The sequence below is a fragment of the Mesoplodon bidens genome (assembly GCF_964165515.1).
Source record: "Mesoplodon bidens genome assembly, chromosome: 10".
Taxonomy (NCBI): Eukaryota; Metazoa; Chordata; class Mammalia; order Artiodactyla; family Ziphiidae; genus Mesoplodon; species Mesoplodon bidens.
In genome coordinates, this window is record NC_138172.1 from 27,483,206 (window position 1) to 27,510,697 (window position 27,492).

The 27,492-nt window shown below is 39.3% G+C and overlaps 1 protein-coding gene across 11 annotated transcripts in view; it reads left to right on the forward strand.

Annotated features, from left to right (window-relative positions):
- The window catches only part of CADPS (calcium dependent secretion activator), a 478,170-nt gene that overhangs the window by 337,012 nt on the left and 113,666 nt on the right, over positions 1-27,492 (forward strand). For 3 of the 11 annotated variants that reach the window (XM_081245090.1, XM_081245096.1, XM_081245089.1), the window contains exons 14-18: positions 14,509-14,610; positions 16,340-16,403; positions 16,815-16,938; positions 19,290-19,358; positions 20,193-20,210. In XM_081245090.1, the coding sequence (XP_081101216.1) occupies positions 14,509-14,610; positions 16,340-16,403; positions 16,815-16,938; positions 19,290-19,358; positions 20,193-20,210 (377 nt within the window). The remainder of the gene's footprint in view (positions 1-14,508; positions 14,611-16,339; positions 16,404-16,814; positions 16,939-19,289; positions 19,359-20,192; positions 20,211-27,492) is intronic. The other 8 variants (XM_081245095.1, XM_081245093.1, XM_081245092.1 and 5 more) reach the window with 3 other exon arrangements.

The window sequence follows — 27,492 nt, forward strand, 5'->3', positions numbered from 1 at the left end:
ATGCATTTGCTCTTGCTCTTTGATGCATCCTTCTTTTTCTTTCTTTTGTTTGTGCATGTATGTGTGGTCTTGATTCTCCCATGGCTGGCCACACTCTCTGCATGCCCCATGCGACCACCCCTTCTCCAAAGTCAACAAATGCATGTGTACCTTAGTGGGCTGACACCAAATACAGACCCTGAAGGGAGCAAAACTCCCTCCCCATCTGAACCAGAGGCTAAAAAAGATACCAGAAAGGAATCCAAAAAAAGAAAAAATCCCAAAACCCAGGCAAATCCAGAGCCCAAAAGGTAAGAAGTTGTGTGTGTATTGGCTTGTGTTTTGCGATGTCTGTGACCTTCTCTACCCCCCCATCTATGCCGCAACCTCCACCTTAGCGAACCCCAAGCTTTGTGTATTCCTGAAGTCTCTGTTCAAACGTGCACTTTTAAAAAAAAACCCTAGCAATGGACAAAAATACCGTGTATTAGGAATGAATTTGAGTCAGGTATTTAGGGACACTTAAAACATGTTTGCATTGAAAACAAAACAACTAATTAAGCAGTATGTAAACAGAATCATGAGTCAGATTGCTTTTTTTAGTGGCATCTAGTTAGGGGCCTGGTACCTTACCAAGTCATTCATAATAAGCAACCCATGTTTAATAATTTTGAAATTATGGTTAAGAAGCAAATAAAATGGGTTGGCGTAAGATGGGTTTATACATTTATAGTAGGTCCATCATTTTTAGCAAACCCTCTCAGTTCTACATTTATCTTATGAAAGAAATCCATCTTCAAATAATGGTTTATAATAAAGGCACAAAGTAATGTCTATCACTAAATTAATGACTCGTAGTAGAATCGTTTATATGATGAGGTCACTTTGAAAGCACTTGTAAGTTCTAAAGTTTTTACTGATCCTGTCTTGTTTCCTGTGTCCTTTAGGGATGCTCTCTTTGTGAATTGGTAAAATGGCAAATTCGTGGCTTTTATTCCCTTTTAAAATAGATGTACAATTATCTCCAGTGTTATCCTTATGTCCTTCTTCACCTTCCCTATCTCACCCGAAATTAACATTGACATTTTATAGTTTTGTTGTTGAGGTTTTGAAATGCATATTCTGACCCTGGCATTGCCAAACTACACAAAGTTCACAAGGAGGTATGCTGTATGTTTCAGCATGAATTTATTCACTTGAATATTTCTAAGTCCTAAAATATATACAGTTCACTTGTAGGCAGACCAAGTGAAAATGCCAATTTTCACTTCCTAGAGAATGTAGCAGGCTGTCAATCAATGTATGCAGGTCCAATAGTGAAGGTCAAAGAATGCCCAGATCCCATGTGGACACCCATCTTCTGAACTTACAGTATACAAAGATGAAGGTGGAGTGGAGTTTTGTGTTTCCCTGTGAGGGTCAGACCGCAAGGTAGAAGTAGCTTGCAGCCAGTAAAAAAGTGCATGGAGCGTTGTAGGTGCCTGAAGGAAGCCTCTCTGGCTGCTATCCAAGGTGCTGCTTTTGGCGTGATCAGCACTGAAGCAGGGCAGAGAGTAAATGGCCACACTGGTTGGAGCCTGAGCTATTCCCTGTGCCGTGAAAAACTACCGAAAAGGATTGTGAGTGTCATGTTGAGGCTTATGAGGGTCTATGTTTGCGTTGCGTTGTGTGGAATTCTACAGTTTACAAAGTGCTTTCATACATTCTATCTCATTTGCTATAACATTTTCAGGTTAGCTACTTTGACACCCATTTTGCAGATGATAAAACTGAATTCTGTAAATTGAGGTGGCAAACCCAGATATTCTGAGTCCAAAGCTCTTCCTCTTTGTACTACATCAGCACTGCACATAGATTCTAAAGATCTGAGTATTAGAGCCTGTTCTGCATAAATCTAGGATTATCATATCTCACTTCTATACCTCAGTTTTCTCATCTGCAAAATGAGCACATAGAGCATCTGTAATATCCCATCAACCTCTAAAATTATCATCTGTGGGTTATAATAACAAGTAAAATAGTCCATTGTTAGATTTCGTAAGTAACATTTAAATAAAATAAGGATAATTGCCACCATTTAATAAGTGTTTGCTATATGCCAAGCACTGTGTGAAGTGCTAGTTATATATATTATCTCATTTTATACTTATTGCATCACTGTGAGATCTGTATTATTATTATCCTCACCTAACAGATGAGGAGTTTGAGGCTCAGATATATTCAGTCACTTGCTTCATAGCAAATACATGTGTGGGCCTAATTCAAACATGGATATTCTGACTTTGGAGCTTGGATTTGGAACCTCTCTGCCTTACTACCTGCCCAGCATTAGCATTTGTGTAGAGTGTGAGATGCAAATTCAGCCATTTGATGTGATTTCAGCATTTCCAGGTGAGATACTCTAGCAGCCATCTGAATTAGTTAAAGACTTTTCCATTTTTGTCCTAAAGATGTCCAAAATCAGTTTGGCCCACCTGGTAATTTTGACCTTGTGGAAAAAGTTAGAGCGTATCTGGAGTTTTAAACCACCTAAAAGGAGAGTCTCCTTTGAAGGCCAATTAACAGCCTTTTTGTACTGGAAAAAAAAAAAAAAACATTTTCCTACCTCTTTCACCAGGATGAACACTGTTTGTATGTGGAGAGGTTATCTGTTCTTTTTTTTTTTTTTTCGGTACGCGGGCCTCTCACTGTTGTGGCCTCTCCCGTTGTGGAGCACAGGCTCCGGAAGCACAGGCTCAGTGGCCATGGCTCACGGGCCCAGCCGCTCTGCGGCATGTGGGATCTTCCCAGACCGGGGCACGAACCCGTGTCCCCTGCATCGGCAGGCGGACTCTCAACCACTGCGCCACCAGGGAAGCCCAGATTATCTATTCTTTGACCCACAATAAGAAGGAACTCATGACTCATGGAAACAAATTGCCCTTTAACTGAATTTAACCGAACAGTAGAGTTCATTCCTATTGTCCTCTCACAACCAACTTTAGATTAGGTAAAAAGTAGCTTTTTACCTAATTTTCAGTTTTTTACATATTAATAACTCAGCAGCCCCCTAGGTGAAGGCAGAGCCCAGCTCTACTGCAACTGGACATCATTAGTGATTGCTCAGGTGCTGGTGACTGAGTTTATTCCACCTTCTTTGAAAACCTGTGCCCTGTCTCTGTGAAACACTAGACCTACTTGAATCCAAAATATCTAATCCAAAGTAGACATATCTGGTCAATCAGGAAGGTGTTTGCTGTGCATAATTCCAAGCAGTGGAAGATATGGAACCATCACATGTTTGGAATCTTTTAGCATAGTGGTCTTGACTAGGGGTGATCTCTTCCCCTGGGGATACTTGGCAATGTCTGGAGAAATTTTTGATTGTCACACTGGGGAAGGGCGGTGCTGTTGTCCTCTATGGGTAGAGGCCTGGTATGTTTCTAAATACCCTGCAGTGCATAGGGCAGCCCCCTGCAAACAAAACCCAAAACATCAAACTTCCAGGTGATGGGATGAAATTCTTCCTTTTTACTTGGATTTTGGTTTCTTTTACACAGACGTATTCTGTGTCTAAAGACATGACACTGATTTTCAGCTTGTGTGGGGGTTGTCACACTGTAGTGTGCATATAAATCACACGGGGAGTTTGTTAAAATGGAGAGTATGAGGACCCATCCTCAAATAATTTCATTCAGCAAGTCTTAGATGGAGCCAAGCATCTGCCCTTTTAATCAGTTCCTCCCCACGTATTTCTAAGGCATTTGGTCTGCAGATCCTACTTATGCAAGGCCTTGGTAGTCTAACTTGGCTGCACATTGGAATCACTTAAAGAGCCTAAGAAATGTCGATGCCTTAGCCCCGCCTGCAGAGGTTCTGATTTAGTTAGTCTGGGATATGGCCTAAGCATCATGGTTTTAAAATCTTATATGTAGCAACATTTAAGAACCACTGATTGAGGGAACATTAGTTTGGACTAGCTCTTTAAAACTGAACCCATTTTCTCAAAGAGAGAGGGAAAGAAAAGGAAAATGTGGGTATGTTCAGCTGGTTGCACTTGGCGATCATCAGATCCACAGATGTAAATTGCTATATCTTCTAATTTTTAAATCAGCTCCTAAGGTTGCAGTACTTAATTTTCACCATAATATTTTTAGTATTCTTTCTAGATGACATTTAGATTAACATCACTTTGGTCACTGTCCCACAATGACAAGGCAATCAAACAGCTCCGATGATTGCAAGTTGCATCAATGTTCCTTGGATCCCTTTATTATTGGGATTGGAAATTTTTCTCATTTACATTATTATTTAACATTTCTTGAATGCCAGTGCTGTTCTTCACATATGGCCTGCAGAGAAAGTACATTGTATCAGCAATTAACAAATCCATAATGCCAACGCCCCAATCCAAAGTAAGCTGCGTAGATGAATGAGTCTGTAAGCAGATGTAAGAGGGCCTGAGTCCTAAAAATCTCTGAAAATGTGTCCAAGGATTCTTTTGGGAGGTGTATTTGGAGCCAAGGTGCCACTTGTGTGCGAAGACCATGTGATCCCTGTGGCTTAGATCTGAGTAACTGAACACTCAGATGGAGCTCACTTTTCTCCTCTGTTACTCCATCAGCTTCCCTAAGTCAGTAAGTAGTTCCATCCACCCAGTTGCCCAAGACAAAACCTTGGGAGCCATCCTTGATGTTTCCTCCCTCAGCACGTCACAAGGTTCAGTTACCGTGCCCTGTCAATGCCCTTATATATCTCTCAAGTCCATCCACTTCTCCTTCTCTTCGATGCCACTGCCAGAGTTCAGGTCTCTGACTTCTCTCCCCTGGACCACAGCTTTATTGACCATGTCCTTGCCTCCAATGTGGGTCCCTCACTCCCAATCCATGTCACATAATGGTTTCCTTTATTTCTTTTTGGGGAATGCCTAGCTGGAAGTAAATGAGTCATTTTGCATATATATTTTTTCCTTCTTCTCCAATTTCTGCTTCCTTCCTTCCATTCCTCCCTTTCTCTCTCTCCATGTTACATACACATATAGTCATCATGACATTATGTCTGGTGCTTTTTAACTCTCCCTCCCCAAAAGAGAGAGAAAAGACTATAGCAGGGTAGATCTCTTTTACCATCCTGTGAATACAGCAGTCTGGTAGCAGGCAGGCATGGGTGGGGGATGACAGTGACATTCACATTCTTGGTCTCATGTTACACACTGACACAGGCATTATTGCACTTGTGGACAGGAGCACGTGGCTGGTTGGCCTCCTCTCCTGGCTCTGAGCAGGTAGTGCTGGCCTTACAGATGTCTGTGTCATGCTCTCTAAATCCTAAAGAACCAGCTTCACCTAATCAGAAGAACTTCTAAGAAGGAGAGGGGAAAAAGTCCAAACACATTTCAAGTAAAAATCTGCATCCCAAGGAAAACTTTTCTCTAGAGCTTATATTCTAACTTTTAACCCATGTGACTCTCCTCCTAAAGGAAATTTGTCCCATGACAATAGCATATTTTTCAGCTCAGACACAAAATCTTATAAAATGTGCTGCATCATCTATCTCATTGGTGCAGTCTCTCTGGCCCATGACAAACCCTCCAAATAATGCGCATTTTCCTTCTAAAATTCCACCAGTGTGTCCTCATGCTGTGGTTATTAGATTCATTGGTGCAAAAACATATTTTCAGATGTCACTCTATTTAGGTAGGGTAGGTGTGATACCCAAAAGCTACACGTATTACTGCTCTGACCACTCAGAAATCTATACCTAAGGTCATTGTGTGTTCAGGGTGGAATTAAAAACCTAATTGTCTATGTTTGTCTAGAAATAAAGAAATCCACCTCTTCGCTTAGTCCTCCAAAAGAAAAATCTATGTAATACAAATTTTGGAAATTGGTCCTTCTCTGGGGAAAGAAATATGTACTTTCCTGTGATGCATACATTTTATACCATTTCTATAATCATCTGTTGGGTTCTTGCTTCATTCAGTACCTGGGCAGAGCCTGAACCACTTTAAATAATGTCCTTGTGCCAATAACATCCACATTCTGTGAGGTTGTTCAGAGGGAGGGACTTCTCCATCACTCCCATCCTTATAAGAGAATGAAGACACCTTCTCTTATTGTTGGGTTATAGCTACATATTTAGAAAAGCAGTAAACAAGTCAGAAAAGACTTGACTTGTGTATTTTTGCCCTCTCCTAACCTCTTTTTCAAACTGACTAAAGCCAACCTGGAGAAGCTTCAATGTGTATTTGTAATGTAGAAACTGCTTGTTGTTGCTCCCTATCTTACTCTTTGTGATACAAACACTTGACATATTTGTTTTAGCAGTGTGTCTAAGCCCCAGGGCATCAGGGCATAATTAGAAAAGGGCATGGGCTGGAGGGAGAGGAGGAAGAAAGGGTAAGGCTGGGCTTTCATAATGAAGCGGTGACTACAGGACGTGAGAGTCCTAATTACAGTTTATAATTAACCTAGAGATTATACATACCATCCAGAGGAGTGAGTGGGGATGTCTCCTTTTGAGATGATGATGCTTTGGTGCGGTCTTGAATGTGTAGTTATTAACCATTTGAAAGAGACAAAGGAAAATATTCCACACTAGGATCAAATTCAAAAGTATCATTCTGGAAGTGGTAAGGATTAAGAATTGCTAGAAGAAGTCCGTTTTTTAAAAAAAGAGAAGTTAAGAAAGTGTGTTTGGTCTAAATGTTCTATTTAGGGACCATTACAAGGAACAGGCTACTAAAATATACTGTTCCACTCTGACCCTTTCAGCTCTCGTGTTTCTGAGCTGGAAGATTTTTGTAGCGTGTAGGATTCAGTTATCATGCTTGTTTACGGACATTTTCATGGATCTGTAGTGCGGTCTGTAGGCATGCATCCATTTGGAGAGAGATAATATATCATGTTTACGGTGCCTGCACCGGCATATGTGGACATTTGCATTTGGAGAGAAAGTATATTCCCACTTCAACTGGAGTTTTACCCTTTGTTGATAGTGATTGGAGCTTAAAGCTGGCTGTACGCAGAGAGGTGGACCAGACGCTCTTTCCTCTTTTGTTGAATTCACACGTTTCTTTTTACACTGGATTCTACACTTGATCACCAAATAGATGCAATAGCAGAACACATCAATCATTGTATGCTTTGAATTAATTTAGTAACCTGACCTTCTTGAAAAGATATCTTACCTTCCCAACGGAGGTTTTGTGGCCCGGCTTTCAACATAATGTGGAGAACCCTGGTAGCAGGATAATTAAACGCTAGGACTCTGTGTGCTCACCTGGGTGAGTAGCGACAATTTAATGCCCCCAAAGAGGTCATTTCACTTTCACAAAACACAAGGTAGCTTGAATTCTTTGGCTCAAGTGTTCACACTTAATTTCAAGCATCAAAATAAAGTGTTTCACATGAAAAGCCTTGTGCTTAATCATACTGGATTAATCCTACAATAGACATTAATTAACAAGCTCTAGCTCAGAAACATTTGGGGAAAGGGAGAAGAATTTGCATAACTAGTCCTAAAGTGTGGGCAGCCGGGTTAGGGTCATTTTAATCTGACAAAAAAAAAAAAAAAAACCAAAAGAACCCAGAAAAACACAACTCTAGATGTATTATTATTTGTGACATGGCTCAAGATAGGAGGCTGTGAGGCGAGTGAAGATGACAGAACTGGTGCTAACCACTGTGACAAGAACTTGAAGAGCAGCCGACGTGACATCTTTCCTATCGTGCTGCCGAAAATGTCAACTTTGTGAAGGACAGTGAGAAAATGGTTTGCCGAAAACTTGAAAGGTGGATTCCAGAGATGCCTGCTGTGTCAGATGCAATATAGTCTGTCGTGGCCCAAGAGACCCACTTTGGGCTCTGATGATGGCCTGCAGGTGGGAGAGCTTCCAGTCTTTGACAGGGCTCCAAAAATGACTGCACTTGACCTGCATATTGTCTCAAGTTTGCAGGATCATGATATACAAAAAGTGAGTGGTTAGCCAGTGTGCAGTTAGGTGGAACCAGTGACCAGGGACCATATTTCCGTGTGTGTGTGTGTGTGTGTGTGTGTGTGTGTGGCTAAAGCTAGGTTCAAAGGTATCAATGCTTCTACTAAAATTGGGAGCCAGAGAATGTGTGCTTTATGAACTTACATCAGTTCCACATAAGTAACAAAAACTAACGCTGGATAATCTAAGCAAAAGAGAGTTTATGGGGATGATGCCAGGAGCCTCAAAAAAAAGGGGGGGGGGAGGGGGAGTCTGGAATCAAGGCAGCAATAGAAAAGTAGGAAACCAGGATCAAAGCAGTGGTCCAGTCCTTACCTGCACATTGGAATGACCTAGGGAGCTTTAACTTGACATGTGTAGGCCCTGCAACAGACCCATTGAATCAGAGCTTGAGGGTGGGACCTCTCAAAGCTCTACTGGTTCTAAGATACATTCCCGAGATTAAGAGCTACCAACCTGGGAAAACAAGCTGGGCAGGGCACAGCTGCTGAGACAGCAAACCCCACCAGTTTCTTTTATCCTTACATCATTTATGTGATATAAAGGTTCCGGGAACGAGTGTCCAGTTGGCTGAGTGCAGTTCATAGTCCAACTAAGATGTATAGTGACCCCCCAAGGCAGGAGCTGGCCTGCGGGAAGCCTTCGGCATTGACAGCAGGAGAGTAGTCTCCTCAGTTTACACACAGTGCAGCCAAGGTCGTTCCTCCAAAGGAAATTCAAGTGCCCTTAGGAAGTGGCAATGGACACTAAAAAGTGCAAAACCACCAGCAGAAAATGTATCAGTCAGGATACAAGAGGGCAGAGGATTCAGGCTCCTAGACACATGTTCTGAGTAAAGATACATCTCAGCCTGGGATTTGCTAGGTAGGAGTTTAAAAATCCAGCTTCAGCCCTCCTCTTCTCTCATTCTTTGTGATTCCTTAAGTGTTAGAAATATTGAGAAAAGAACAAGATGCAGAGCCAGTTTTATGACAATTATAGAATCACCCCCAAATGTTTCCAAAACAGAGAAACAAAAGCATGGCTTCTGAGAGACACCAATACAGTTCTTCTACTTATTTTGCAGCCAGCACTGCTTGGAATTGCACCTAGAAAACAGTGCAAATGCCATTTTGGGAAGGGGTTGCTAGCTTCATAAGTGGACCATATACTTTTTAGAGAAGATCTCTGGTTCCAAATTCACTCAATCCAACGGAAATTGGGAACCCTGGATTCCCAATTCCAAAAATACCATTTCATGCATTCAGCCACCCACCAAGTATTTTTTCGCTCTAAGACAGAGGTTCTCAAAGTAAGGTTCCCCGAACCAGCAGTACCAGAGAACTTGTTAGAAATGTTCTAGGTCTCTAGGACCTAGAATGTTCTAGGACCAGTTCTCAGGTCCCACCCCAGATCTGTTGAATCAGAAGCTCTGAGGTGCCCCAGCAGTCTGAGTTGTCACAAGCTTTCCAGGTGACTCTGAGGCAGGCTCAGGTGGCCACTACTCTAGGGAAAGTATTTCATTATTTCTGTGAGAACAGTGCTGCCTATATATTGAACCAGGATTTTTCAGTTAGTAGATCCATAGAAATCTACCAAAACCTGTACAATTAACATTGACAGATTATAGGGGTCAATGAAAGAGAAATCGATGTTTGACAGAATTTTCAATAATAACTATGAGAAATCAAACACCCCACAAAGGATATTTTTGCTTTTTAACTGATGGAGTGACAACCTGTGATCTTGGACAAATATTTTTCTTGCCCATCTCTCCCTCAGTTTGTAAAATAACACCCCCTGTTACCAGTATCATTTCAGAGCTATTCTGGCAATTACAAATAAATGTGCATTGGATGTCGAAATTGTGATGTGTTTTATCACCTGTTTTTTTTTGGTAAACTCCGTACTATATGTCTTACAGACTCAGATTGGTTTGTTTTATTTATTTAAAATGAAACTATTCGGGCTTCCCTGGTGGCGCAGTGGTTGAGAGTCTGCCTGCCGATGCAGGGGACACGGGTTTGTGCCCCGGTCCGGGAAGATCCCACATGCCACGGAGCGGCTAGGCCCGTGAGCCATGGCCGCTGAGCCTCGCAATGGGAGAGGCCACAACAGTGAGAGGCCCGCGTACTGCAAAAAAAAAAAAAAAAAGAAACTATTCACACTGACATAGGCGATTAAGAAGCAAATTTATTAAGAAATGACAATTTTTAGTTGTTTACCTTTTTTGAATAGGGAGGTTAACAGTGTTCACAAAGTAGTTCAAGGAGACACGGAAGCTGCCATCTGATACCTTTAATAGTTATAAATATGAATCATCAGAACAAAAGGGGAAAAAACATAATCAGATTTTATGTTTATAATACCCTTTGTAGTGAGAATTACAGGAAAGCCATGCACAGACTAAATGTTCAGTTTTTGTCATCTCAAACACAAATCTAAAAGCTGCCTTCTAATTGCCTAATTGCCTTAGAAGACTTGTTGGGTAAGGAAGGAATGATTTTCTTCACAGAGAGGTTTATTTCCTAATAATGGCCACAAACATCTCTGGGCTGCCTATGTTAAATGGTTTTCAGGCTTTTTCCTGTGATCTATAAACTCCTCTCTGAATTATACCTTATATTTAATAACATTTTTCTCTGGCTTAATTCCCTGCTAAGAAACAAAATGCTTAAAATGGCTCGACTTTTCCAAAATCGATTGTGTGCATGTACACACGCCAATTGTATAAACGTGTGTTCAGTGCATTAGCAAGCTGAATTTTGTATAAACAAAATTCAAAAGCCACAGCTAAAGAAAGTTGTAGATTATAACAGACACATGAGACGTTACTACAGAAAATGTCACATGTATTTCGTGGGGCCAGTGAATTCATCCTGAGGTTTAACTACAGGTTTGTGGGCATTTTATGTTTAAATAATTTTTAAATAAACTTCGTAAATTAACATTTGAGATTTTTCCTGAAATTTTGAAACTAAGGACATGTGTATAGATTCCAACAGCCTACCTGATATTTACCATTTTGCCTCTAAGTTCAGGAGGGTGTGAAGAAATGGACTGTATAGCATTTTACTATTTAGGGGTATTTTCTACAAAGTGGGTGAGGGGAAGTTTTTTCTTTTTTCAAGTAGGGCATTTTTAGTACTTAAAAAGAAGGGAAGCTGACCAATAAACCCCTAACAGGAGGTACACTGCTATCTTTTGCCAAGTCTTTTGTGCAGTCAGACTGGTCTAGTATACAGGATTTTCCCAACTTCTGCTGGATCCTTGAGAAGGCCTATAAATAAGACCATTTGTTTGGTCTCAAGATGACTTGCATTTGCAAACTGAAGAATGTTCCAATAGAAGTTTCATGGTGACGCACCAATCTGCAAACTGGCTCAGCCAGTAGTCAAAACAAGTCAGTACAAGATCTGGGAGCTGAAGACTTTGAATGGGTCAGATTATCCTTCGTCTAATTTGGCACAGATAAATTTGGGCTATAAATATGCAGCCTTCCTTTGTATTTTCAACTTGAATGGGCCAAAGGAAATAAGGAAAATGTGTGTGAACCTACTGGTAATTCAGAAACATGAGAATACTGTGATTAAACTGAAATTCACTTATTTATGCCAGGGTCATTCTTTTTATTAAATGAGCAGTAGTTCTCTTAAGATTGAAAAATAGCCTATGTGGTTAGTTCTTTTTTCCACCCTTATTGAGATTTTAACATATGCCATATGTAGGTTTAAGATGTACAATGGGATGATTTGATACACGGATACATTGTAAAATGATTACTGCATAAGGTTAGTTTCGTATAATTTGTGTGTGTGTGTGTGTGTGTGGATAACATTTAAGACCTACTCTCTTGACAGCTTTCAAGTAAATAATACAGTACTATTAATTTATAGTCACCATAGGGTATATTAGATCCCCAGAACTTATTCCTCTTATAGCTGGAAGTTTGTACCCTTTGACCAACATCTTTGCATTTCACCCACTCCCCAGCCTCTGGCAACCACCATTCTCTTCTCTATTTCTATGAGTTCAGCTTCTTTAGATACCACATATAAGTACTATGTGTTTATCATACACATATCAGTATTTACCTTACTGTCTCATTTATTTCACTTAGCATAATGCCTTCTTTTTTGTGGCTGAATAATTTTCCACTGTGTATGTAATCTTTATCCGTTCAGTTCATCTGTCAATAGATAATATTGTCAATAAACAACGTAGGTTGTTTCCCTATCTTGGCTATTGTAAGTAATGCTGCAGGTAACTTGGGGGTGCAGATATATCTTCAAGATAGTGATTTTCCAGATGTAGAGAACAAACGTATGGACACCAAAGGGGGAAAGCAGAGGGTGAGGTGGGTGATGGTGGTGGGATGAAGTGGGAGATTGGGATTGACATAGATACACTAATATGTATAAAATAGATAACTAATAAGAACCTGCTGTATAAAAAATAAATAAATAAATGAGAAAAAAAAAAGATACTGATTTCTCTTTTTTCAGATACATAGACATACCCAGAAGTGGGATTGCTAGATCATTTGGCAGTTTTATTTTTAATTTTTGAGAAACCTCCATAATGGTCTCCATAGTGGCTGCACCAGTTTACCTTCCCACTAACAGTGCAGGAGGGTTCACTTTTCTCCAAAGCCTCTCCAGCACGTATTTGTTGTCTTTTTGTTTTGAGAACAGCCATTCTGACAGGTGTGGGGTGATATCTCACTGCAGTTTTGATTTGTATTTCCTTGATGATTAATGATGTTGAGCATCTTTTCATGTACCTAATGGCCATTTGTATGTCTTCTTTGGGAAAAAGTCTATGTCCTCTGCCTAGTTTTAATCAAATTATTTGGGGGGTTTTCTATTTTTTATGAGTTCCTTCTATATTTTGAATGTTAACCCCTTATCAAACAGATGGCTTGCAAATATTTTCTCTCATTCCATAGGTTGTCTCTTTTTTTTTTAGCAATAACAATAGCAAATATTTATTGAGCACTTATGTGCCAGGGGATTTCTATGTGTTATCATGTTCCATGTGCTAATTAACCCTTATAGAAACCCTCAGGAAGGACTGTTTTTATCCCTGTTTGACAGATAAGGAAACTGAGTCTCAAAGAAGTCACAAACTATTAAGTGAGAAATCCAGCTTTAGGTGTTAGGCAGCTGTAGGTTGTCTTTACATTTTGCTACGCAGAAGCTTTTTAATTTGCTAAAGTGTCACTTTTTTGGTCTTGTCTATTTTGCTTCTGTTGTTTGTGCTTTGGTGTCATATTCAAAAAAATTATTGCCAAGACCAATGTCAAAGAACTTTTCCTCTATATTTCCTTCTAGGATTTTTACAGCTTCAGGTCTTACATTTAAGTCTTTAATCCATTTTGAGTTCTTTTTTGTGAATGTTCTAAGATAAGGATCTAATTTCATTCTTTTATATGTGGATATCCAGTTTTCCCAATGCCACTTATTGAAGAAACTATCCTTTCCCCATTGCGTACTCTTGGCTCCCTTGTCAAATATTAGTTGACCATACATGCAAGGGTTTATTTCTGGGTTCCCAACTCTGTTCCATTGGTGTATATGTTTGGTTTTATGCCAGTACCGTACTGTTTTGATAACTACAGCTTTGTAATATAGTTTGAATTCAGGAATTGTGATGCCTCCAACTTTGTTCTTTCTCAGGATTCCTTTGGTTATTTGGGGCTTTTGTGGTTCCTTACAAATTTTAGGATTTTTTTTTCTATTTCTGTGAAAAAAATCCCACTGGAATTTTGATAGGGATTGCATAGAATTTATAGATGGCTTTGGGTAGTACAGACATGTTAACTATATTAATTCTTCCAATCCATGTACACAAGATGTCTTTCCATTTATTTGAGTTTTCTTCCATTTCTTTCATCAAGGTCTTGTAATTTGTACAATGTCTTGTAATTTGTTCTTTAGTTAATACATGAGTGGTGAAATTAATCCAAACATCTGTAGTTATAAGCTGGAAAGTGAGTCATTTAACAGCATTTACCTCTGGGAAATATAGACACTTACAGGACTCCTGGTTTTCATGGGAGTTTGTGTGCATAGTTCAGGAGTCCCAAACATAAGTGCCAACAAGAGAGACAGGTAATGTAAATTAGAGATATGGACCAGGAGAGTGCCTGCCCCAGCCAAGGAAGAAGCTGTTTGTTGCCCCTCTCCAATTAATGCCAGCTGTTCCAAATTTGCGAGAGAATTGTATCATAAAACTTTCCTAATGTAAAAAATGTTGGCAAGCAGTTCAAAATTTCAAAAGGCTGTGAGCTAAACAGAGCAAGTCTAGAGGTTGGCTTTAACCTGCAAGCCACCCCTTTGTACATTTTACCATTTCACAATAAATGAGTGGCAGTTCTGCAAGTGTCTCCAAATGATAACCTCAAAATACCCCATCCCCTCTAGTCGCTGGCACTGAAAAGCAGGACTTCTCCTAAAGTCACATCGATCACTGTAGTTGTTCTTCTAAAATGGACAGTTTCCTCCTGCTAGAGGTTTGGTTTGATGGTGTCAGCATACGAGGTTCCCGTCACCTCATGACATGTCTTCTTTCAGGCCTGATGGAATTGGAACTGTGACTGTTGAAGAAAAGGAACGTTTTGAAGAAATCAAAGAGAGACTCCGAGTTCTATTGGAAAACCAGATTACACATTTTAGGTAAGGATCTGGGGTTAAAGGGCTTTTTAGGAGGGTGAGACTGGCGAGGGGCAAATTAAGGGCTTGATTTTCTAAAACTGTAAATCTATCAGAGACACACTAAATATTAGAAATAGCTGAATGAGGACCTACTGGATAGCACAGAGAACTATACTCAATATTTTTTAATAACCTAAAAGTGAAAAGAATCTGAGAAAGAATATATGTAATATATATTATATATATATAACTGAATCAGTTTGCTATACACCCGAAACTAACACAACATTGTAAACCAACTATACTTCAGTAAAAAAAATAAGAAAGAAATAGCTGAATGAAAAAGCCAACCAAGACAGTGTTCCCCAATATCCAGGAGACTTTGAAATCTTAAGTTCATTTTATTTCCACTGAAAGAACAAAGCCCTCTTTGTGTAAGCTGACCCTGATCATCAATCTATCTAAAAAATCTACTAAAATGTTGAATTTGACGCTTCTTCAAGGTTTTTAAATACAACAGTGAAAACTCCTGTGAATCAGTTCTCATAGGGAAGGAAGGCAGTGGTACCCAGAAGAGCATCCCCACCTTCTCCATTACCTGAAAACAGGACTAGTGGGCTATGTGGGGAAAGAAAGAATCTTGGTTCAGCCTTGACAGACTGATCATGCACTTCCCCACACTCTCGAGACAGCTCGCAGGTCTGGGCTTGACCTTTGCACCACACAGCCCACTTCTCCCTTAGAGTCAATTAGATATTTTTAATGCTGCACTGGTGGTTCTGAACCAGAGATCTTGGAATAGGAGCTCATCAATAGTAAAAGCATTTATAATAGCATAGTAAATAGTTCCTATTTATTAAATGCTTCCTGTGCACTACATAGGGAACTAGAGGCTGGATAAGCATGAACTCATTTTTTTTTTTTCCTCAGGACAATTTGTAAGGTAGTTATTGTAATTCCCACTGAAACAAGGAGTAAACCAAGGTTGAGAGAAGTTAAGTAACTTGCCCCAGGCCCCTCAGCCAGCAAGTGGAAGAAATGGCATACATACATAGGATAGTCTGGGTTTCAATAGCCCATCCTGTTCCTTTTGTACCATGAGGAAGAGTGTCTTGAAAGGCTTATGACAGCCTGAAATAGTTACTAGAACTCTTAGTGGTACCTGACATAGGTACCATCTGTGCCATCAAAAACCTCCTGGATAAATCTTTACTGGTCATACACTCTATGCTAGATACATTGCCAATAGCAAAAGATCAAATAACAATTAAAAACTACAATCAAGGAAGGACAATTAGTAGAATCATGACTTTGCTCAAAATACACTCCTGTATTTCCTATATTAATCCTCTGGGGATTTAGGTAAGTGTGTTTGAATTTTAGCCTGTTTCAACTAATATTGTTTAATGCCAGTCTGGTCTCAATAATTATATATAAGGTCACATCTGAGCTAACAAATGGTTCTCCTTCACAACAGAAATCTAAACAGAGCCTTATGTCATCACTGGAAATATTCTTTTCTGCTGCAGACATTTGCAGAGTCTCTCTTTAGTCATTATTCACACATACACATATATACATTATATACACACATATATGGTGTGAATTCAGATTAGCATAACACAACGTGACAAAATAAAAAGCATTTTCTGTTCCTGAGAGGGAGTTGCCATAGGAATCAAGTTACAGCATATTTCATTCTAAAATGTAATTGATTCAGGGAACCTGAACATTTTTCTGTCTTTTTTAGGTATTGCTTTCCATTTGGTCGACCTGAAGGTGCTTTGAAAGCTACCCTCTCACTCTTGGAAAGGGTAAGAATGAAAGTAAAAGACAAATGATATATACACAGAGACATAAACATCATGGTAATTAAATATTGTGGTTGAATGGCCTAGACTGTCATTTCTAAAGGATTTGTTTACCATTCATCAAATACCAGAATAAGTATGAAGAAATTGCCAAAATTCTAGATATTTTATCTCTATACTCTCAAATAGTTAGGATATATTGAAGATCCGCTCCTTGCCCTTCCATGATTCATGGACAGGCTTTGACATCCTAACTGTGCACTGGAATTTTTTATTTTCTCTTCAACAATGGCGCTCAATCCATGTTAAGTTGTAAAGAGGCATTCACAACTAATTTTAAACTGAATTCTTTAAACGTAAATGAGTAACACATTTCGTTGAACCATCTTAAGAACCTAGTTTTTCCACCTATAGGTCTTGATGAAAGATATTGTTACCCCAGTACCACAAGAGGAGGTAAAAACAGTCATCCGTAAATGTCTAGAGCAGGCTGCTTTAGTCAACTATTCTCGGCTGTCAGAGTATGCCAAAATCGAAGGTAAGGCCCCCTTCTGCCCCCAATTTTTAATTTAAATTTTGGTATGCCTCCCTAGGGAAGTCTCTCTCTTTTCTGACGGGCCCCAGAAAACGGTGGCCCATCTCTGTATGTTAAGCTGAAACTTGAAAGCACTTGAAATGGGATAGCTTCCTCAGCTGTGGCCACATAAATGATTGAAGGCACGGGGACTCAGGAAACGGTCTTTGTAGGGAAGGATTTTGAATATAGGATGTTATCAGACAACTAAGATCCTTCCGACAGGCTGTGTTGGCCCTGACTTTGCTCTGTGGCTAATGTTTTTCTATGAAAGAGTTCTGTAGGGTGGCTACCTTCTTTAAATAGAGGAAAACTAAACAGTTTGTTGTCCACTGTTGATAGCATTGGAAGTAAAACAGGAATTGAATAAAGCAACATCAAGGTTTTGCCTAACTCTTTCTTGTCTCTTGAACGTGTCTTGTCACTCGGTAGCTTTTCAAACTTGATGGCAGGTTAGTATTTGGCTGTCTCTGATGGCTCCTGGTTTGCTTTAGATCTTATTCAATCTTGTTACTCCAAACCTAGGATGGTTGTTATCACTGCTGTCTCAAGTTTTAGGGAAGTGGTCACTAATGACCAAGTAATCGCCCAAAGGGCACTTTGAGTCCACTCTACTTGAGAAGATATGGTTCTTTGGGACCTGTTCATTTGCAAAGGTATTAATCACTTTTCATTGTTACCCTGTTGGCTGCTATAGGGTGATTTGAAAACCACACCCAACTTGACCGTGGTGTAAGTGTATAAATGTGGAAGTTCTGTGTGCAAAACTCAATGTGTCTGCATTCTGGAATCTGATGTTCTCTCATGTGAAACATCCAAACAAAACCAGCAAATACCCATAGTCTGCCTTCAGGACATGACTGGGAAAAGAAAAAATAAGAGAGACCTAATCAACTACCAAAACCCCATCACTTACCCTGCCAAAGTCCTTGTTTCCTTAGGGAATTAGGTTAAGATCGTGTCAAATACGCAGTGTTCTGTACATTCCATGTCCTCCCTCTCTCAATTTTGTCTGTCTGACAATGCAAATTGTGTACCAGTGGTAATGAATTCGTTGTTATGCATCCAGGGAGAAACACTTAAGAATTGGGCACTAAAAGGATGTTTATCAACTCTTGACTTGGTAATGAGTGACAAAAATAGAGGAACAAGGAGATCGTTAAAGGGCTATATTAGCAAATAATGATTCCAGCATTTACCTTCCCAGGACATAATGACTGGTTGTATTTGTTAAAGTCAACCAAGTACCTAGTAATTCTAGGCCAGGGATGGGATGGGATCAAGACACGTTCTGTTGCCACGTCTGCTGCCTCATGTGTAGGTCTTGGTCTAGCTATGACTAGTCTTTTGGTAAGATCTGCTCTCTTCTTTCAGATAAATATATCCAAAAACAAACTTTAAGATCTGTAAGTAAAAATGCATTCATTTCTGAAGTAGATCAGCTGGTCTGTAATTTCCTTTTGTGCCTCAATTCTTCTTGGTTGTGTTAATTATCTTTTGCACTGTGACTTTTAGGGCTGGGGATTCTTTGAAGAAACCAATCTTTTTTTTCCAACTCTCTTTTCAGAGAAGTACCTCATTCCACACTACCTGCTCTCTTCCGCTTCTCTCCTTCCTTGTCCGTGATTGGCTCAGCCACTTTTTGACGTTACCCCTGCAAAAGTGGCTGTGACACCAATTTCAAAGCATGCTGGGATTGTCAATTCAGACAACCCAACATCCTCTGGCTGCATGTATCAGGTTTTCTTTCATGAACATAGTCCACCATAGGCTGAGACATGGCAGCTTTAAAGATATTACTACCAGATAACTTTCTTTTACAAGGTTCTGATCCTACCCCTGGCAAAGAAATCTTGCATTTTGACATTTGAGATTCTCTGTGACCATTAACAGCTTAGTTCCCTGAGAATGTTGGAAAGAAGTTGTAGTAATATTGCTGGAGACTATGTTTATGAAGAAATACCTCAAGAGCCTTAGATACTAAAGTCTGAAATCCTTAGTATCTTGGAGCCTTCAATCAATGAAATTCTGTTTCCCTTTATTCATGATGTTTTCAGTCATTGTATTCTTGCAAATAATTCTAAAGAGACGTGTAAAATCATGGTCACAATCTCTCTCGTGACTCACGGCATGCTGAATGGTTAATCCAGTAGATCTCCAATTTTGAAACTCCTTTTTCTTTTATCCTGTGTTTATCCCAAAATATTCTGTGGCTATTTTCCTTCGAGCTAATGTAACGTTTTCCTCTAACCTATGACCTATAACCTCTTGACCTCTGACCTAAGCCTCTTGCATGCCCAAATCCTCTTTTATAGGGAAAAAGAGAGAAATGTATGAGCATCCTGTCTTCTGCTTGGCCTCCCAAGTGATGGATTTAACCATTCGTGAGTACCTACCACCTCCTCGCCATGCTGTCTTCACTCTTTCTGTTTTCATTATTTCAAGAAAATTCAGATCCAAACCAACTCACTCTCCTTGCTTCAAGTTTTTTAGCATTGGCTTGTCTGTTGATTCTGTCTGTGAAACCCAGTGTGAGAAGTCCAGTCACTTTTATCAGCCTAACACAGGTTAGACAATTAAGCCATTTGTTTGTGATAAACTCAGATTTGTCTGTAAGTTTTTCAGTTATTCTCTGTCTGTGACCTGAATGCATTTTTACTTTGCTTGTGTGTAACCCCAATTTGTAAAGTGCTTGTCACTGGTACACAATCAAAAGGTAGCAGCTAGGTGGGGAGCGATGTGTTAGGTGTCAGATAAAGGACAGTTGGGGCAAAACCGTGCCTTCTTTTCCATGTTTAGGATGACAAACTGTTGTAGGTAGATCACACAGGGTGGTCCATTCTCTGTAAAAGTTAGATCTTATATGCCTCCTGTCTGTTCTCGCAAACTGGGAAGCTTTTTCTTGTTCTTTCTGGAGATTTGGAGTTGTCCTCGTCCTCTAAGCTCTGGCTAGAACATATGACTTAGTTGTCACTTGGAGAGTTCATGTATGTGTCACAGCTTGATTTCACATTAAACTTAATTTGACTAATTTTCTATTTGTGCAGCATTGACCCCACACTTCTGGGCGGTGGGAACTCAAGGGCAACTTTTTCTTTCCAATATCATGTATCACACATAAGTGGGGGGCATTTTGGTTCACTTGCTCATTAATCCTTGCATATGTGTTCTTGTTTCTCTCTCTCTTCTCTCCTTGTTGTGCTTTCTCTTTCAAATAGAGAATCAAAAGGACGCAGGTGAACCAATTGTATATGCATTATAAACCATCAGGACTGTTGAGTTATATTTAGTTTTTGTTTCTGTTTTTGTTTTTTAATAGCTCCTTAATGTATGTACTCCCAAAGACTGATGTGGAGTTGCAGTAATACTTAAGGAGTTAATTTGTGCTGTCTAACTACATCTCATGCCCACTAGATGTTGACCTCTATAGAGCAGAATTTCTGTAAAGGCATAAGTTTTGAAGGAACAGAACCCTGGTTTGCTGTGGAGCTTCATTTCATCTTTGGTTTCAGGATTCCAGTGATTTGGCCTCATGTGCTTTTTTAAAAAAAACAGTGACTGAAGCAAACTAATCTTCCTCTTTGTTTTTCATTTCTTTTTCCTGTTTTCTGCCCTATTGAGAAGTTTGTGTTCTTTGATGAATGTTTCTCGGCCAAGGCAGAGAGGAGTTGTGTCCGTGTTGTTCTTGTATGTATCATGTGATGAGACAGGATGCATGCACAGGTGGCTAAACAGGGGCCGTTGCTAGAAGTTTCATGAGAGGAAAACCCTTAAATGTTTTCTGGCTTTGGTAATTTCCTTCTTGTTTGGTCCCCAAACTTCTGAGTATACTTTGAGGAAAGCTCGAACTTAAAACTGTAATAAATATATAGTATGGATCATGGTTTTAAGGTCTAAAGGATTCTCCAAAGATAATTATCATCTGGTTAGAATTGAATGCATTTCCAATCAGTTCAGAAAGCATTTTTGAGCACACGCCAAGCATCAGGCTAGCAATAAGTATTTGAAGACTCAAAAACCTGTGTTCAAGGCATACAGGCCTTTTTCTCCCTGGAAGGAAAGGTGTTCATTTATTCATTCACTCATTCATTCGTTCATTCATTAGACAAGTGCTTAGTGGGAGACTACCATGTGCCAGGTACAGTGGTGAAAGCCAGGGACTATGTAAACAAGAGGAAACAGCTGTTACCCTTATGGAGCATATGTAAATAGGTACATAAGTGTAAATTACAAATTCAGTATGCAGCAACACCGATTGGTATAGAGTTGTATGTAAGAGGGCCTTGTCAGAAAACCATGGAAGTCTTCACAAGAATGGCAAGCTTGGACTTCATCTTGAAAGATGAAATAGAATCAGTGAAAAGGAGGTGGGATTGGAAAGTGTAGAGGCACCCTAGATAAAGAGAGTAATATGTGCAAATACATAAAACCGTAGAGTTAATAAAAATAGCTAAAGCTTATTAAGTGTGTATTACACACCAGGTACAACTCTAAGTACTTTATGTATATTCACTCATTTAATCCTCAAAACCCCTTCTGAGGTAGCTACTACTATTATTCCCATTTTAGAGATGAGCAAACTGAGATATGGAGAGGTTAAATAACACACTCCTAGAAGATTAAGTGAAGCTAGAGTCTTTTTAAGAGTAAGCAGAGCTGGGGCACCCAGGCATGTGACGGCCTGAGCGCATGATGTGGTCAGCGCCAAGGTCCTCAGGGGAAAAAAAAGAACAAAAAGAAAAATAGTTGGGCAGGCCTTCAAGATGGTGGAGGAGTAAGACGTGGAGATCACCTTCCTCCCCACAAATACATCAAAACTACATCTACATGTGGAACAACTCCTACGAAACACCTACTGAATGCTGGCATAAGACCTCAGACTTCCCAAAAGACGCCCTCAGGTGACCTACACACAGAGGTGGGGCCAAATCCAAAGCTGACCCCCAGGAGCTGTGCAAACAAAGAAGAGAAAGGGAAATCTCTCCCATCAGCCTCAGGAGCAGCGGATTAAATCTCCACGGTCAACTTGATGTACCCTGCATCTGTGGAATACCTGAATAGACAACAAATCATCCCAAAATTGAGACAGTGGACTTTGGGAGCAACTATAGCCTTGGGGTTTGCTTTCTGCATCTAATTTGTTTCTGGTTTTATGTTTATTTTTGTTTATTGATTTGGTTGCTCTCTTCCTTTTTTTAAAAAAATATATTTTTTTCCTTTTTCTCTTTTTGTGAGTGTGTATGTGTATGCTTCTTTGTGTGACTTTGTCTGTATAGCTTTGCATTTGGCATTTGTCCTAGGGTTCTGGCTGTCAAGTGTTTTTTTTTGTTTGTTTTGTTTTTTTTTGCAGTACGCGGGCCTCTCACTGCTGTGGCCTCTCCCGTTGCGGAACACAGGCTCCAGAAGCGCAGGCTCAGCGTCCATGGCCCACGGGCCTAGCCGCTCTGCGGCATGTGGGATCTTTCCGGACCGGGGCACGAACCTGTGTCCCCTGCATTGGCAGGCAGACTCTCAACCACTGCGCCACCAGGGAAGCCCATGGCTGTCCAGTTTTTTTGTTTGTTTGTTTTTTAGTATAGTTTTTAGCTCTGGTTATCATTGGTGGATTTGTTTTTTTGGTTTGGTTGCTCTCTTCTTTCTAATTACTTTTTTATTTCTTTATTTTTAATAATTTTTTTCTATTTTAATAACTTTATTTTATTTATTTATTTGTTTTCTTTCTTTCTTTTTTTCCTCCCTTTTTTTCTGAGCCATGTGGCTGACAGGGCCTTGGTGCTCTGGCCAGTGTCAGATCTGAGCCTCTGAGGTGGGAGAGCTGAGTCCAGGACACTGGTCTACCAGAGACCTCCCGGCCCCACGTAATATCAAACGGTGAGAGCTCTCCCAGAGATCTCCATCTCAATGCTAACACCCAGCTCCACTCAATGACCAGCAAGCTACAGTGCTGGACACACTATGCCAAACAACTAACAAGACAGGAACACAACCCCAACCATTAGCAGAGAGGCTGCCTAAAATCATAATAAGGTCACAGACACCCCAAAACACACCACCAGACGCAGTCCTGCCCACTACAAAGGCAAGATCCAGCCTCATCCACCAGAACAGAGACAATAGTCCCCTCTACCAGGAAGCCTACACAACCCACTGAACCAACCTTAGCCACTGGGCAGACACCAAAAACAACGGGAACTACGAACCTGCAGCCTGCAAAAAGGGGACCCCAAACACAGTAAGTTAAGCAAAATGAGAAGACAGAGAAATACACAGCAGATGAAGGAGCAAGATAAAAACCCACCAGACCAAATAAATGAAGAGGAAATAGGCAGTCTACCTGAAAAAGAATTCAGACTAATTATAGTAAAGATGATCCAAAATCTGGAAATAGAATGAAGAAAATATAAGAAACATTTAACAAGGACCTAGAAGAACTAAAGAGCAAACAATGATGAACAACACAATAAATGAAATTAAAAATTCTCTAGAAGGAATCAATAACAGAATAACTGAGGCAGAAGAATGAATAAGTGACCTGGAAGATAAAATAATGGAAATAACTACTGCAGAGCAGAATAAAAAAAAAAAGAATGAAAAGAATTGAGGACAGTCTCAGAGACCTCTGGGACAACATTAAGTGCACTAACATTCAAATTATAAGGGTCCCAGAAGAAGAAGAGAAAAAGAAAGGGACTGAGAAAATATTTGAAGAGATATTAGTTGAAAACTTCCTTAATATGGGAAAGGAAATAGTCAAACAAGTCCAGGAAGCACAGAGAGTCCCATACAGGATAAATCCAAGGAGAAACATGCCAAGACACATATTAAACTATCAAAAATTAAATACAATTAAATTGTAGCAAGGGAAAAGCAACAACTAACATGCAAGGGAATTCCCATAAGGTTAACAGCTGATCTTTCAGCAGAAACTCTGCACGCCAGAAGGGAGTGGCAGGACATATTTCAAGTGATGAAAGGGAAAAACCTACAACCAAGATTACTCTACCCAGCAAGGATCTCATTCAGATTTGATGGAGAAATTAAAACCTTTACAGACAAGCAAAAGCTAAGAGAATTCAGCACCACCAAACCAGCTCTACAACAAATGCTAAAGGAACTTCTCTAGGCAGGAAACACAAGAGAAGGAAAAGACCTACAATAACAAACCCAAAACAATTAAGAAAATGGTAATAGGAACATACATATTGATAACTACCTTAAATGTAAATGAATTAAATGCTCCAACCAAAAGACATAGACTGGCTGAATGGATACAAAAACAAGACCCGTATATATGCTGTCTACAAGAGACCCACTTCAGACCTAGGGACACATACAGACTGAAAGTGGCAGGATGGAAAAAGATATTCCATGCAAACGGAAATCAAAAGAAAGCTGGAGTAGCAATTCCCATATCAGACAAAATAGACTTTAAAATAAAGACTATTACAAGAGACAAAGGACAGTACATAATGATCAAGGGATCAATCCAAGAAGAAGATATAACAATTATAAATATTTATGCACCCAACACAGGAGCACGTGAATACATAAGGCAAATGTTAACAGCCATAAAAGGGGAAATCAACAGTAACACAATCATAGTAGGGGACTTTAGCACCCCACTTTCACCAATGGACAGATCATCCAAAATAAAAATAAATAAGGAAACACAAGCTTTCAGTGATACATTAAACAGAATGGACCTAATTGATATTTATAGGACATTCCATCCAAAAACAGCAGATTACACTTTCTTCTCAAGTGCTCATGGAACGTTCTCCAGGATAGATCATATTTTGGGTCAGAAATCAAGCCTTGGTAAATTTAAGAAAATTGAAATCGTATCAAGTATCTTTTCCAACCACAACGCTATGACACTAGATATCAATTACAGGAAAAAAATCTGTAAAAAATACAAACACAAGGAGGCTAAACAATACACTACTAAATAACCAAGAGATCACTGAAGAAATCAAAGAGGAAATTAAAAAAATACCTAGAAACACATGAGAGTGAAAACATGACAACCCAAAACCTATGGGATGCAGCAAAAGCAGTTCTAAGAGGGAGGTTTATAGCAATACAATCCTACCTCAAGAAACACCTCAAATAAACAAGATAACCTTACACCTAAAGCAATTAGAGAAAGAAGACCAAAAAGCCCCGAAGTTAGCAGAAGGAAAGAAATAAAGATCAGATCAGAAATAAATGAATAAGAAATGAAGGAAACAATAGCAAAGATCAATAAAACTACAAGCTGTTTCTTTGAGAAGATAAACAAAATTGATAAACCAGACTCATCAAGAAAAAAAGGGAGAAGACTCAAATCAATAGAATTAGAAATGAAAAAGGAGAAGTAACAACTGACACTGCAGAAATACAAAGGATCATGAGAGATTACTACAAGCAAGTCTATGCCAATAAAATGCCAATAAAAAGGACAACCTGGAAGAAATGGACAAATTCTTATAAAAGTGCAACCTTCCGAGACTGAACCAGGAAGAAATAGAAAATATAAACAGATCAATCACAAGCACTGAAATTGAAACTGAATAAAAATCTTCCAACAAACTAAAGCCCAGGACCAGATGGCTTCACAGGTGAATTCTATGAAACATTTAGAGAAGAGCTAACACCTATCCTTCTCAAATTCTTCCAAAATATAGCAGAGGGAGGAAAACTCCCAAACTCATTCTATGAGGCCACCATCACCCTGATACCAAAACCAGACAAAGGTGCCACAATAAAAGAAAACTACAGGCCAATATCACTGATGAACATAGATGCAAAAATCCTCAACAAAATACTAGCAAAGAGAATCCAACAACACATTCAAAGGATCATACACCATGATCAAGTGGGGTTTATCCTAGGAATGCAAGGATCCTTCAATATATGCAAATCAATCAGTGTGATACACCATATTACCAAATTGAAGGAGAAAAACCATATGATCATCTCAAGATGCAGAAACAGCTTTCAACAAAATTCAATACTCATTTATGATAAAAACCCTCTAGAAAGTAGGCATAGAGGGAACTTACTTCAACATAATAAAGGCCGTATATGACAGACCCACAGCCAACATCGCTCTCAATGGTAAAAAGCTGAAACCATTTCCACTACGATCAGGAAGAAGGCAAGGTTGCCCACTCTCATCACTATTATTCAACATAGTTTTGGAAGTTTTAGCCACAGCAATCAGAGAAGAAAAAGAAATAAAAGGACTCCAAATCGGAAAAGGAGAAGTAAAGCTGGCACTGTTTGCAGATGACATGATACTATTCATAGAGAATCCTAAAGATGCTACCAGAAAACTACTAGATCTTATAAATGAATTTGGTAAAGTTGCAGGATACAAAATTAATGCCAGTAATCTCTTGCATTCCTATACACTAATGATGAAAAATCTGAAAGAGAAATTAAGGAAACACTCCCATTTACCATTGCTACAAAAATAATAAACTACCTAGGAATAAACCTACTTAAGGAGACAAAAGACCTGTATGCAGAAAACTATAAGACACTGATGAAAGAAATTAAAGATGATACAAACAGATAGAGAGATATGCCATGTTCTTGGATTGGAATAATCAACATTGTGAAAATGACTATACTACCCAAAGAAATCTACAGATTCAGTGCAATCCCTATCCACTACCAATGACATTTTTCACAAAAGTAGAACAAAAAATTTCACAGTTTGTATGGAAACACAAAAGACCCCAAATAGCCAAAGCAAGCTTGAGAAAGAAAAACGGAGCTGGAGGAATCAGGCTCCTGGACTTCACACTATACTAATCAAGACAGTATGGTACTGGCACAAAAACAGAAACATCAATCAATGGAACAGGATAGAAATCCCAGAGATAAACCCATGCACGTATGGTCACCTTATTTTTGATAAAGGAGGCAAGAGTATACAATGGAGAAAAGACAGCCTCTTCAATAAGTGGTGCTGTGAAAACTGGACAGCTACATGTAAAAGAATGAAGTTAGAACACTCTCTAACAACGTATACAAAAATAAACTCCAAATGGATTTAAGGCCAGACACTATCAAACTCTTAGAGGAAATCATAGGCAGAACACTCCATGACATAAATCACAGCAAAATCCTTTTTGACCCACCTCCTAGAGAAATGGAAATAAAAACAAAAATAAACAACTGGGACCTAGTGAAACTTAAAAGCTTTTGCACAGCAAAGGAAACCATAAACAAGACAAAAAGACAACCCTCAGAATGGGAGAAAATATTTGCAAATGAATCAACCAACAAAGGATTAATCTCCAAAATATACAAGCAGCTCATGCAGCTCAATATCAAAAAAAACAAACAACCCAATCCAAAAATGGGCAGAAGACCTAAATAGACATTTCTCCAAAGAAGTTATACAGATTGCCAACAAACACATGAAAGGATGCTCAACATCACTGATCATTAGAGAAATGCAAATCGAAGCTACGATGAGGTATCACCTCATACCAGTCAGAATGGCCATCATCAAAAAATCTGCAA